The 14,380-nt window shown below is 42.9% G+C and overlaps 1 protein-coding gene across 5 annotated transcripts in view; it reads left to right on the top strand.

The window, feature by feature from the left end:
- Positions 1–13,564, top strand: part of arhgap12b (Rho GTPase activating protein 12b) — a 55,348-nt gene extending 41,784 nt beyond the window's left edge. The window contains exons 3-19 of one of the 5 annotated variants that reach the window (XM_061093802.1): positions 135–407; positions 1,682–1,822; positions 1,948–2,028; positions 2,539–2,661; positions 3,734–3,802; positions 4,240–4,314; positions 5,004–5,065; positions 5,163–5,244; positions 7,241–7,345; positions 7,437–7,535; positions 7,830–7,932; positions 8,589–8,708; positions 8,820–8,918; positions 9,816–9,893; positions 10,008–10,142; positions 10,303–10,408; positions 11,954–13,564. In XM_061093802.1, the coding sequence (XP_060949785.1) occupies positions 135–407; positions 1,682–1,822; positions 1,948–2,028; positions 2,539–2,661; positions 3,734–3,802; positions 4,240–4,314; positions 5,004–5,065; positions 5,163–5,244; positions 7,241–7,345; positions 7,437–7,535; positions 7,830–7,932; positions 8,589–8,708; positions 8,820–8,918; positions 9,816–9,893; positions 10,008–10,142; positions 10,303–10,408; positions 11,954–12,128 (1,926 nt within the window). In that variant the 3' untranslated portion in view covers positions 12,129–13,564. The remainder of the gene's footprint in view (positions 1–134; positions 408–1,681; positions 1,823–1,947; positions 2,029–2,538; positions 2,662–3,733; positions 3,803–4,239; positions 4,315–5,003; positions 5,066–5,162; positions 5,245–7,240; positions 7,346–7,436; positions 7,536–7,829; positions 7,933–8,588; positions 8,709–8,819; positions 8,919–9,815; positions 9,894–10,007; positions 10,143–10,302; positions 10,409–11,953) is intronic. The other 4 variants (XM_061093804.1, XM_061093803.1, XM_061093806.1 and 1 more) reach the window with 4 other exon arrangements.
- Positions 13,565–14,380: the final 816 nt, after the last annotated feature.

Raw genomic sequence — 14,380 nt, 5'->3', positions numbered from 1 at the left:
GTCATCGATTGGATCAGAAGCTGCATTCTGTCCATGCAAACTGTCTGAGATGCTCTTCTACTTCACCTTCATACCCAGTAGATGTTAGGATAATGTCAATCAGATCTGAGCCCCTATCTCTCTTCCTTCTCCAGACAACATCACCTACAGGTCCGGGCCGGTCCGACTCTCCTGTCTACACCAACCTCCAGGAGCTGAAGATCTCGCAGTCCAGCCTGCCGCCCATCCCCTCCGGCTCACCCCTTCACATCCTGGGCGACTGGGAGACCCACAAGGACCTGAGCGGCAGGCATTTCTACTACAACCGAGCCAGCGGGGAGAGGACCTGGAAGCCCCCCCGCACCAGGGACACCAGCGGCAGCAGCAGCAGTATGCGAGGGGACAGCCAGGGCACGGTGGAGAGTGAGGTGAGCGAGGTTTAAGTCAAGTTCTCTTTGTGGTCTATTAAGTTATGAACCTCATAAAAAGTCCAAATAATTGCGAGACCATGTGACTTGTGTTTACAAGTCCTGGTTGACTCCTAAACTGCTGCTAAATAACAAAACAGGCACGGTAACACAACTTTCCAGTTGTGTTTGACCCACAGGAAACAGTAGGTGTGATCACGTGCTGGAACACTGGATTCAGGTATTTAGTTTGTGAGGAGTAGCTGAAGTTGAATCCTAAGTTCAAAAGGACAGAGACAGTCAGTAAATGGACTGTGTGGCAGTGTGGGTTCAATAAACAGGCTGTGGTGAACATGTGCTGGATCTCTGAGGACTTTTAAAATGGTGTTGTTGCCACTGAAGGAAGGAAAACAAGAGTAGCTTTTCATAGGAAGTCATGGTTTCCTGTCAGCTCCTGTCTTACTATCTAACAGTGCCCCCGTGTGGTGTTTTGGTGTGTTGCAGTATCATGTGTGAGCGATTAAGGGCGTCTAATTCTATCTCTCTAGTATTATTGGATTGTAATCACTGCTGTAATTCACTGCTGTATTTATGAGTCAAAGAAAATGAATCGTATCAATGTGATTATAATTCAAATTTAATTTGTAATCAAATGGAACAAGATGGACACATCACAGTTATGCAATCATTTAATCAGTCTGCTAATATTGCACCACATAACAACACTGGAAAATAATTGAGTGCGTGCGTGCACTCATTGTGTTACATCTTTGGGACCAGTAGACCTCACGGACTAAGGCCTGGTCCTAATGAGGCAACATGTTGTTTCTGAGGTCCTAGTTAAGGTCAATGCGTAGCCCAAATGTAGATTGCATGTCTGTGTGCATACAGGTGTCTTGTGAGGACATCTTGGCTGAACCCATGTCAACAGGCTATTTTAATTTTGGTTTTGTTACAGTCACCCTGGCAAAGAATAGAAATATGTACCGATCAAGACAATGACAATAAATAGAAACAGAAAATATTAAAGGTTAGACTATGAAAGTTTTATTTATAAAAAAAAACTAAATTAAAGGTGCATTATAACACCATGCATAAAAGTTGAATAAAATTAGGAAAAGTACGGGCCGTTCTAGTGAATCAGTGTCTGATGGGAGAAATAGTTTATTGCTCTTGTGCTTAACATGTCATGGAGTTGGTGGGGAACATTGTCCAAGATGGTCTGTATTGTTTCATTTAAATCTTTAACCACTAAGCTCCGTATCTGTTCCGTCCTCCCTGTCCGTCCTTCACAGCTGCTGTCCTCAGAGGAAAACTGTCACAGCACCCACTCCAGTCAATCCGACAGCCAGTACGGGTCGCCCCCTAGAGGCTGGTCTGAGGAGCTGGACGAACATGGACACACACTCTACGTGTCTGAATTCACACAGGAGAAGGTGCGGCATGTTTCTGATTGTACTTCAGAGAGTTACCATCTGCTTCTCCATGTTGTTCCTCAGACGTCAAGTGAAATATGGTTTATTTTTTGCTTTTGTTTGCTGACTGCTGTTTATGTTGACAGTGGATAAAGCATGTGGATGAACAAGGCCGACCTTACTACTACAGTGCTGACGGATCCAGGTCAGAGTGGGAGCTGCCCAAGGTAAGAGATCATATGAATATAACCTGTCAACACTTCTAGTATCATTTAATAGCCTTCACTATCCCCTGTAAAATGATCTCCTTCTCATAATATATCACCCAGCACAGCCAATACCTAATAACAGACTTTAATGTGACTTCCCCTCCCTGTGGTGTGTAGTCCTGTTAATTTAAATGGATGAGAGTCTGAGAAGTTCACACAGGAGCCAAGTATGTGCTGAACTCTGGCTAGGGTTAGAAACTATTACCGGCTCTTTCTCTCGGTAATCTGGAGGCTTTAGAGCTGATCAGAATAGATCGCTCCATTCTGAGTGAACAGGCAGTGGTATGAACATGGGTGTGTTCGTCATCTGGTGACTTTAGAGGACTATGCAGGGTTTGTGAGAGGAGTTTGAGTCCAATGGTGCTGTGGATCGTGAAAGGAGAGGTATGGGGAGAGGGAGGACACTTTGGAGTCTGTTAGAATGACTGTGTAACAGCTCAGCTTCAGCTCTCCTCTCTGTCTCTGCAGTACAACGTCTCCCCTCAGTCCGGCGAGGTTCCCAAGAGTCGCAGTCTGGAGAGGAAGCAGCAGGAGCCCATCGTCCTCACCAAGTGGAGACACAGCACCTATGTGTTAGACCTCAACGACAAGGTAGGACATTGTAAAGACCCCGACTGTCAAATATTCAGACTCTGAGAAGTGATGTGGTCACAGCGACTTTTTGGTGTGATCGGTCTGACAAGCTATCAGTCTGTTACCTGGCCTATTTGCAGTGAGTCTAATCCCTGTGTTCTAATTACATTTTAAGGTCAACAAAGGAAAAACTTTAAATGGCTAAATCTGTCTGTATTTGGGTTTCTTGACAAAAGCTGCTGAATTATTCTATGGAAAATCTGGTTGTTTGTGTGTTGATTAAGATGGTGAAACACATTTTAAACAAAAATGCAATTTGAGGATGTAATTTAAGTTTTCTCTACATCCTGCCAGTTCATCGTAAGGTAAACCCTTTACAATATACACAGAGTTTTAAAAGGGCACTCAGCCCTTATGTTGATTATCTTATCAGGCAGACAGGGTCACAAAAATATATTATTGAGTAAAAGAACAGATAGCTTCAAAGCAAATCTGAGTGTCAAGTCAAAAACACTTTCCATTATGCAAATCGTCTTTCTGCTTCACAGAATAAACAACTATTTTACAGATGTTGTGCCCTTGAAATCCACTAATAAATAATTGTGCAATTGTTTTGATTGTTTTTTTAAGTAATGCAATTACAGTTCAATATTAAAGAAACGCTATGTTCTCTTAGACATCCCTCAAACCTTTAATTTGTTAATTCAGTTGGCCTAAGGTTGGTGTTTACATACCAGTGAGTTATTGATTTAAGACAATAATTACAAGAGTACAAGCAAGTAGGAATAAGCATAATATAAATTACTTAAACAAGATTGGAAGATTCTTTATTTACAGATACATTTTGCATCATGTGACTGTCATGACAAAATGTATTAAAACACGAATGGGTGGTTTTATTATAATACAATGTTATTTTACCCCATTCAGTCATGTTTTCCCATTTTTATATTTACATTTAAACAAAATGAAATAAAGAATTCAAGAAAGAAAAAATTCAAGAACGAAAGAAAGAAAGATGGTCTGGCGAAAGTTAGAACTCCCAATGACAAAGGTTTTGGAGGTTGACTCTGTGGTGGTTTTGTTGCAGCTCTCATTCAAATTCCGGCATTTCTCTTCTGAGAGGAGGAGATTCCGTCTCTCTCTTTACAGAGATAAAGTTGGTATCCAAGTCTCATCTGCCCTCTCTCCTCCAATCAGCAGATGATCCGTTTTGATTCGTTGTCTCAGTAAAACGCTGCGTTAAATACGCCTTGTAAGCGAAATCACCAGGAAATGATCGAATCCATGTATTGATTGTACTTGAAGCTGCAGATAAACGGCGAGAAATCAGCATCTTGGAATGAATCTCCTTCTCTGAATCGACACATTTCCCTCAGAAGCTCTAAAGCATGTTTTTCACGACTGAAATCTTAACCTGCCTTTACCTCAATCTTTATATCTCACTTACCTGAACTAACATCGAGCTCAACCCTGTGATTCCACTGTAGATTCTTGATCCTCTCTCCTCACCACCATCCCACTGACCGTCTCCATGTTAGTTGTAGTCAGCTGATGGTTAATAGGATCTCATCATGTTGTGCCTCTTATCGGTAGGAGTGTGCTCCGGTGCCCAAGCAGAGTTCTCCAGATTCTGACTCCTGCCCCTCATCTCCTAAACACCCCTCAACCGTTAGTATCCCAGCTTGCACTGCACTGCACCCATCTTCATCACCCGGCTTCCACCTGCATCCAAATACAACAGCTCTCATCCCTCATCTTCTTAACATTTTCATTTGGTTTCTGTCATTGACTGCATGCTACATTCCACAGCTAACCGCATCACATCTAAGACAACAGCAGAATCTACACTTATAAGTCTCGCAAGGTGATATTTCTTTATCTTGAGATAAGATAACTTGTTCCCACATGATAAATATCTTGTGATATGAAGATTAAAGTTGAAGATACATTTGTTAGTTCAAGTGTGGGTTCAAGTTACTGTATGAAAGAGCAGCAAGAATTTCTTTATATTACATTTCAAGGTGAAAATAAAATGCGATTAGCTGAGTTATAAATACGAATATAAATTTTTTGTAAATTGTATGCTAAGGGAATTTATCTGTATGTTGTTGATAAAAAAAAAGGTATCATCTGTCAGCGGACATTAGGTGCTATCTAATATTTCAACCAGCTCACACGCAGCAGTCAGCACTTCGCTCCAGTTGTACAGTGCCCTCTGCTGGTGATATTAGGACATAACATCAAGCACTTCCAACCTCCAGCTCTGCCCACTTGCTTCTCAAGCTTCAGCGTGTGTGTTGTGTGTTTAAGTGCATGTGTTCCAGCAGGTTCTGATCCACATGTGTCTTCCTCCTCAGCCCTCAGAGAAGTGTGGCGTCCTCAATGTCACCAAAATCACAGAAAATGGAAAGAAAGTCAGGTAGAAATTCTATGTTTTCAAAAGGTCAGATGAAGTTTAGAGGATTTCCTAAAAATCTAAGACTCACATTGACAGTTTTTTTTATTGTGACCAACAGGAAGAACTGGACGTCGTCATGGACGGTGCTGCAGGGTCACTCTCTGCTCTTTGCCAAGGGTCAGGGGGGCAGTACGAGCTGGGTAGGTACCCCATCAGCCCCGAGAGAAAGTCTCATCGCTGTTTCTCTCTTCCTTATTTCTACATGGTCACCTGTCATCATTGCCCACTGTGCTGTATGTCATCCTCTGATTTGTTTCTCTCATATCTCCTCCTTCTCCACTCCTGATTCCTCTCCTCTCTTCTCCTTCTCCTTCTTTCTCCTCTCCTCTCCTCTCTCCTCTTTTCATACTGTCCTCTCATCCTCTCCCTTCTCCTCCACCTCTTCCACCTTCTCCTTCTCCTCCCTTCTCCTCCTCTCTGAAGTCGTACTACCGCAGTGGCTCCATCCCAGAGCTGCTCCTCACTCTCCTTAGCAACTGGAAGCGCTCAGTCAAGCCCCGTCCTGCTGTCTCCTATGTGAACTGTAGGCCTGTGCAGGCTGCCGCTGTATGTCCTCTCTGTCTCTCTGCATGTGTTGTTGCTCCCGCCTGTGTCTCATTCGTTCACCCAAGCCTGCTCTGACTGACTGGAACACTGATGTGTGTGTGAAGCCTAATTTAGCCGCACTAATCAATACTTAAAATTACTGTGAATAAATTTGATTGATAATATAAGAAAGGTTCCGATTTATCTCCGGACCCTCAGCTCTATCCCTCCACCCCAGTGTCTTACAGCTCAATGTTTCCACAGCAGGCAGCTCTTTGCAGTTTCAAAACAGTTGTGATAAACCCACTGTACGCTTCCTCCCCATCACCAAATAGCAAAGAGACACAATTGTACCCCAGCTGGTGAACACAGTTACACTTTTAGCAGCTAAAAGGACAGATATTAACCTCTGGATTTGGTAGAAACCATAACTCAGGACATTGATTCATCAGGTGGATTCAGACCGTCTACAGGATATAAACAGCCAACCAGCATGCAAGCAGGTTCACCATATCAAATTTAAAAGATGATGTTGGAATGTTTCACAGACGAGGAGAGGGCAGGAGTTCTGTTTGTTAATCAACCGGTTTATTATAGTATGTGGTATACTTAAGACTCAAACGGAAGCTAGAAAATCGTACAGTTCTACAGACAAGTTCACTCACTACTCACAGACAGAACTCATAACAGTCCAGCCCCCAGAGGCTTGTGAAGGAGAATTTCATCAGGATTTATCTATTGGATTTGACAAGAGAACCTAAATATGAGGTCTCTGTGTTGAATGCCTTTATAGAGAGTTTGTATTGGAAGGACATCATGGTGAGAAAGATGGGAAATGACATTTACAAATGTCCAAACTCAAACTGTGGACAGTGTGGTCCATGGTCAGTATTTGTATCACCCAGGCCAACGGCACACTTCCCTCTGCGTTGTGTGTTGCAAACATGTCATTTTCGATTTTCCTAAAATTCAGTTTTATGGCTGATCTGAAGTCAGCATTCCCTCCTGCAGTCAGTTGCACTTTTGATGACATTAAACAACTAGCAGGGTACCCAGACAGTGAATATCTCCACCTAGGCTAATTAAAGAAAAGAAAAAAAGAAAATTCCTAGATCCTTCCACTGATCCCCACCAAAATGTTTTGGTAATCTGCCCTGTAGTTTTTGTGAAATCTACCCTAAGTATCAAACAAATGCTTATAAAACATAACCAACAATTATCAGACATCATTTTACCATTCATATTTTTATTTCTTCATTTCATCACATGATATTATTCTGGCAAAAATCACAGAATTTGAGTCATTGAATGGCTTCAGTTTTATGTCCAAAAGTCTGAAAATAATCTTACCTGTGTATTAATATTTGTGTGACAATAACAACTTCTAACTTTTTTCTTATTAGATAAGTAACATGTAAGTTTGTTGCAGTACATTCAGTTTTTGCTTTTAAAGTTTGATAACAAGGGATTGAAACATTTTGAAATTAAACTGATTGGTTTTTGACGTTAACATGTTGTCTTGATTCCTGAAAGTCTGCCTGAAAACTTGCCTTTTTAAAATAATATCTGTGTTGCACAATGGACTCTCATGCTGTTTTGCCTTGATTCCAGAAGTTTGGCAGCAACCAATCCAAGCCCGAGTTTACCGTCGATCTGCGAGGAGGCTCTGTGGACTGGGCGTCCAAGGACAAGTCCAGCAAGAAGCACGTCATTGAGGTACTTGCTGTTAGGTTTAGATCAACCTTTACTGTTTAAAGTGACCATTTTGATGAAAGAGAGGGAGTAATGCTGCCCTGTCCTCTCCCAGCTGAAGACCCGTCATGGGACAGAGCTGCTGATCCAGTCCGAGATCGACAGCGTGATCAATGACTGGTTCCGGGCCCTGACAGAGACCATCAACACACATGTGAGGGGACCCTTATGTTTATTTTCATTTGCATGTGGACTTAACCAAAATATTGAGATGCCATAGAGTAGATCTGTGTTTTATCTGCAATAATTCAGTTACATTTCTTTGGCTCAATCAAGAATAAAAAAATGACTTGATTGGAGAAACACCTAAAAAGACTAAGCTACAGTCTATGATGTTCCCATTATTTAATACAGATATTGTTTTCCTACCTGGTGCTTCCTGAGTTCAAATCAGACTAACTGAGTGCAGTCTCTGAATCAAAACATTTGTGTGTCTCATCCTGTCCAGGCCTGGGAGTCAGATGAGGCCATTGAGGAGGACATGCCTGAGTCTCCTGGAACTGAGAAACAGGACAAGGAGAAAGACCACCGGGACTCGAAGAAGAACAGAGGTGCGAGTCCTTGACACTGCTCCAACACAAGACCACATCCGCGCTACGTTTCACTTCTAAACGCATCACTGGAGCTACGTTTATGCAGCTGTTCGATGTTTTCCTGCCCCTAAAATAGATACTTGCACTACAGGCTACATTTTTGTTTGAAAACTCTAGTGATTAATTTTTAAACTCCAGGCTTGCATTTTAATTTTGGATGTGCAAGGACGAAGATGTTTTGAAATGATCGTGCTATCACCCGCATCCTTTTCCTGATTGGTACTTATCAGTCACGACTCCACTACCAGTGGTGAAGTAAAGCAATCCGAACGATGTCTGTCACAGTTTCACCTCGTCGTCAGTTCAAGAAAACCCTGCTCTTACTTTTCACAATTGTTGTTACATGTAGCTACTTCATGTTTTCTGTAAGTAGGTGACCAATGGCAAAGAAGACAATCTGCATACAAATGAACGTAAATAATCATGTGACATCTGTTTTCAGATGTGTTAATATGGACGGGATTATTACTATGAAGCTAAAATGCTGTGTGGCCTGAGATCATTTAGGTTTAAAATGAAAATTGTAGTAATATGGATGTGTCACTCCAACATAACTCTGTTAAACCATCAGTGTCTGAAAGAATTCCCCCCATATCCTCTGTGTGTTCCCTCAGTGATGAAGACCTCTGTGAGCATGGACTCATCAGACCAGAAGAAAACCAGGTTGAAGCTCAAGAAGTTCCTCACACGTCGACCCACGTATCAGGCCGTCAGAGACAAAGGATACATCAAAGGTATCCAGACAGGATTCAGACTCTGCAGCTTCATGTTTAACGCATGTGAATATGTGTCACTGTTTGAAAATTGTAATTTTAGATCAACAAAGTGTTTTTGCCAATTCACAGATCAGGTGTTTGGCTGCAGTCTGTCCAGCCTGTGCCAGCGGGAGAACACATCAGTGCCCAACTTTGTTAGAATGTGCATCGACCATGTGGAGAACACAGGTATGAGCAGCAGCTGTCTGACTACATCCATTTCATTTTCTATCTGACTGTCATTCAAAAACTGTGTTCATAACAATAGAGGAAAATACATGGGCACAGTTTTTCTAAATGAATATACAGCTGCAGATTTGTTTGTTTAAAAGAGCTGAATTTGAAGATTAATTTAGTACAATATATATGATATATATTTTTTGCTGCTTTATTAACTGTCTGCTATTATATAGGATTTCAAATTTGGCCCCAAGCATTCATCACTTTTTAAATACATTCATTTAATTTGATCATCATTTAACTCATCTAAATAAATGACGCCTCATAATGCAGAGACATTACAGCAGTGATTCAGACTAAACTCTGTAATTAAGCTTCAGTCGTAACTTTATTCTGTAGATGTTCATTTTAGGACAAATCTAAAACAGTTAGGACTGCTGTAAGGTTAAGGTCTCATAATCTGTGGTTCAAACTACATTTATAAAACCTTTCAGCCCGGTCGCATAATTTTCAGCTGAATGTGAACCAGAATGTAAACCTGAAACATCCATGATGATCTTAACTTTCGACAGTGTCTCACGGTCTACCTCTGTAGATAGTTATGCTTATTGATCTGTGGTTGACCTTTGCCTGTATTTTTTCCATTGGTTCAGACATGTGGGCTCATGTCAGCTCTTATCAGTGGCGGTTTAAGGGTGATTCTGCAAAATAACCGAAAGCAGACACAGTCGGTAACATGACTGACTGCTGACTGTGTCTCCTTATGCCTTTGTTCCATGTATTTAGTTTGTACTGTTTTGTTTGCAATTTATCTTAGACACACAGTGTTTGATCAGTCAACTGTTTGTTTCATCATTTCCTCATTAAAACTCTCTGTTTCATCTTTCCATCACTCTCGTCCTGCAGGTCTCGATGTTGACGGCTTGTACCGAGTCAGTGGGAACCTGGCAGTGATACAGAAGCTTCGCTTTGCTGTGAATCACGGTAGAGTTCAACTTTCAATCCTACCACCAGCACCACCTCCATGTGTCCCCTGTCAGGAGGCTTGTTGTACTGAAACCTTGTCGTCTCTGCTTGTCTCCCCCCCCCGTCCATCAGATGAGACGGTGGAGCTGGACGACAGCAAGTGGGAAGACATCCACGTCACCACCGGAGCTCTCAAGATGTTCTTCAGGGAGCTTCCTGAGCCGCTCTTCACATACGGATCCTTCGAGGACTTTGTTGAGGCCATCAGTGAGTAGCGTGATTCATGGAACACTGTGACGAGGCATTAAAGGATTAAGATACACATTAAAATAAAGCTCACAGCTCCATGATTTGAGTTCCTAATTTGGCCACTAGATGGGGCTCTGTCCACGTGCTTTCACTGACCTGCTGTGTTTCTCTGCCTCAGAATGTTCCGACTACAAACAGAGGGTGAATTCAATCAAAGAATTGATCAAGAACTTGCCAAAACCAAACCACGACACAATGCAAAACCTCTTTGAGCACCTGCGCAGGTAAGAGCACACACACATTCATTCCTTCAGTCATAGATATTATTAATTTATTATTAACTAATAATAAAATATTGTATTCTGGTTACATCATTTGTTTAGAGGAGTTGAGTTATGAGAGGAGGTTCAACTCAATATTTTAGATCACAGACTCAGAAGTGTGTGTATCATCGAATTAAAACAACATTTAAAGTTGGAACTGAACACTTCTCTATTCTTGTCCTGATGCAAGTCTTCTATTTGTCTAATATTTTTTTCTTGTGTCCTGTGTCTATTTAAATACATAGTTGGGTCCACACGTGTAAAACCACTGTCAAATATGGGTCAAATCTTTAAACTTTGCAATGATATGATCTCATAATAATGTCTGATCAGTCAACGCATTCCTTCCTAATCACTTAAGAAGAACAGATAACAAAACTATTAATAAGCGAAGTAAAATCAATATCAAAGAAAATGTAAAATATAGAGTAAAATATCTAGGGCAAAACACAAAAACCTTATTCATAAGGGCTGAACGAGAGGAAACAAAAGTCTGAGTTTGTTGCTGCGGACAATCGCCCGAGTCTTTACTCGGCAGGAATGTTGGAATGAGCCCATGTGACGATCCAGCAGGAGATTATCCAGAGTCTGTTGATGACGTGTCGAACACATGACAGACAAACCAAAAAGAATCCAAATATCTCAGCGTGAAATAGAATCGTCCTACATGTTAAAAAATAGGCTGGAGAAGATGTCAACGTGACGCTGCTCTAACTACAAACACATGAATTCTACAGCAGCGTTTGATCAGCTCACGTTTCGATTCTCAGACACTAAACTGCTCCTCTTACCCCACCTGTGTCTGCTGCTCCTCCTCATCACGCCTGACTGCTGACATCAACTCCTTCCCTACACCGACTTAAATGAGTTTCACGTGCACAGATCATAAATGGCCGTGCGGACGACTGTATTCCTTCCGACTCCTGTTTGACTCCCGTGCCGGTTTCTGCTCTGCGTGTTTACCTTCCCTCGCACTGATCCGCCTGTGGGCAAACACCGACCCCAGCCAGGTTTAACGTGCATAGAGCCCACTGGAGCCGGCGGCAGTATCATATGTTCACAATGACATTTGCCTGGGTTTTCCAATTTGCATTTATATGGCGCCGTGTTTGCTGTAATTCAGCACCTATGAAGTGGTGTTTCTTGAGGAAATTTATAGCACGACGCTCAGTCTATGGAAGTGTAGATATATCAGCGGGCGGATTTAATCTGCTTTTTCTCCCTCCCCTCTATGAATATGTTATTGTTTTGTGCATCTGCATGCAAGGATGTAGATTCTATTTAAAATGCTATTATGCTCTTGCCTGGAGCGTTGGGTGCAGTTACAGCTTGTGTCGTGAGGCCTCAGCGCTCCACGGAAATCCCCACAGATGTGTAGAAACACTCAAATGTTGCTTTTACTTTTTATTATTATTTAAAAATGAAACCCTGAAGCTGCTCTCGCCTAAATCCAATCACGACATGCTCCATCTCTAAATCTCATCTTATGTTCTTACCCCCCCCCAGGGTGATTGACCACGGAGAGGCCAACCGCATGACCACCCCCAGCGTGGCCATCGTGTTCGGCCCCACGCTGCTGCGGCCCGAGACAGAGACGGGCAACATCGCGGTCCACATGGTCTACCAGAACCAGATCGTGGAGCTCATCCTGCTGGAGTACGAGAGCATCTTTGGGAGGTAGAGGCGCCCCCCCCCGCTCAGGAGAGGAGGCCGGGCTGCCTCTTCAAACAGTGACTTCTTTTCCTTTATTCCCTCTTTTCTGTGGCTGAACTGAACAACGATGTGGACCAAGCAAGTCGGGAGAAAATGATCAAATTTACACTCACTGACGGGACAATTTACAAAGGTGTTGCACTTACAGGAGTTCTGGACATGAATATAAAGAAAAAAAATAACGGGGAACAGATCTCACCCGATCCTTGCAGCCGCTGCGAGCAGCGACGTGCCGACGTGTGGAACGTCCGTGTGATTTGGTGGATTTGAGTATTCAGGTGTTTTTTGGCGTACACTGGATCCCTGAGGCCAGTAATTCAGAACTTCAAACCGGGGCCGGTGGGGCTCCTTCAACCGGACTGAAGCGGGTCACTGCGGCGGCGACCTGCTGACCTCCTCACGCCCGAGGAGATGGATCTGAGCCGGACGCCTCTCGTGTGTCGTGGAGCTTTTTGTCTGTGACGTGTGAAACCCACCCTGATTTCGGATCAGGTGGGGAATAAATAAATCAGTGTTATGTAAACGGACTGTGTTTTGGCACTTGGATGAACTGGAGTTACACATCGTGTCCCCCACAACCTTTAGTGACACCATCGACCCCTCCTCCCTCACCTCTACTTCCCCTTTCCAACCAGTGTTAACCATTGACCCTGTGACACGAGCGTCCCATGACTTGAATGACGGAGAACAGAGCCTCCATGTTTTTGTCTGTGTATGTGTGTGTGTGAGTGAATTAACCTAAATGGAATAAAACCTGAGCAGAAGCATCCTCGTCTTTGCCACTTTGTACAAACTGTGTGTGTCGTGTAGTCTTAACGTGCTTTTGGTCAAGTTTCCGTTGAACTGCCCGGGGGTCGTCGTGTGTGCTCTGTTAATGAAACCTCAGTGTTGGCGTCCTGTGGTGTGTTGGGAAACAACTGAAACCATTGTGTTACTGGGAAACGACGACGACCGCGTTCACCATTTCACATGAACTGTGTCCGTACTCGTAGCGACCCCTCTCCTCACCGTTGCTAATATTAAAGAGTATTCAGAGAAGGGAACGAGAATATGTCAGCAGGTCGACGTACGTGAGTGTGTGGGTGTTAGGATGAGAAGAGCCTTTAAGAAGCTTTCCGAGCTTATGTACAGTGACAGAAAATAGTTGTTAATATGTGTTCTAGTGACTGAAGTGTGTATGCCTTGATGGTGAACCAGTGAACGATGATTTTCTTTAGATTTTTGGAATGAAGACATGAGAAAACGAAGCTCGTGGAGAAAACAAACACACGATGATGGACTGTGACTTTTGTTTGGAGGTGTATCTGGAGTGTTTGCGCATGGTCAGCTGCACATTTTGAATGTAATTATCAGGCTAACTGCTGTTTGTGAAATTGCTATGTCTAATAAAAAAGACAAACTAAATGTGGGACTCGTGTGTGTGTGTGTGTGTGTGTGTGTGTGTGTGTGTGTGTGTGTGTGTGTGTGTGTGTGTGTGTGTGTGTGTGTGTGTGTGTGTGTGTGTGTGTGTGTGTGTGTGTGTGTGTGTGTGTGTGTGTGTGTGTGTGTGTGTGTGTGTGTGTGTGTGTGTGTGTGTGTGTGTGTGAGAATGTTGGACCGAGACGACAGAAGGAACAGCCAGTCTGCGGTTTAACCTTCAATCTACTCTAAAGCTTCACCTCTCCCTCGGCTTTAATTACATAATTGAATTAATCTACTCAACACTGATATCCTGCTTATTGAATTGAGTGATTAAGCTTTCACATCTCAATCAATTATATCTCTACCTGTTAATTAGGAAATGAATTGCAGTATATTTCTGGAGGTTTTTTCTCGAATGCAGCAGCACCTCTGACGCTCGGGCCTCCTTTAATGGGATTCCTCCGTTTCTTCGAAGGCGTTCGTGCCGTCGCTCCGCGGGTCAGACGCGGCCGCCGACCTGAAGGGTGTGGATTAATTGATGTCTAATTAGGTAATTGCCACAGTGCCAGTTTTGATTAAGAAGCACGAGGTGGAGCGAGTGCTGAGCAAGGCTGCTCGCTGCGGGCCACGCTGAGAGATTACATTCAGCTTCCTCTTGATGTTCCTGCAGCGCGTGTGTGTGCACATGTGTGTGTGTGTGTGTGTGTTCTGAGGTGTCTCATGTGTCCTCTGCTTTAAGTTTCCACTGAATCTGGCATATGTATGAAAGACTAGAAGAGGGACAGATATTCAAAATAACAGATGTAAAAATATGTGTAT

Source organism: Limanda limanda, chromosome 20 (assembly GCF_963576545.1).
Source record: "Limanda limanda chromosome 20, fLimLim1.1, whole genome shotgun sequence".
Classification (NCBI taxonomy): Eukaryota; Metazoa; Chordata; class Actinopteri; order Pleuronectiformes; family Pleuronectidae; genus Limanda; species Limanda limanda.
Note: the sequence above shows the minus strand (reverse complement) of the source record. Positions and strands in the feature narration are given on the sequence as shown.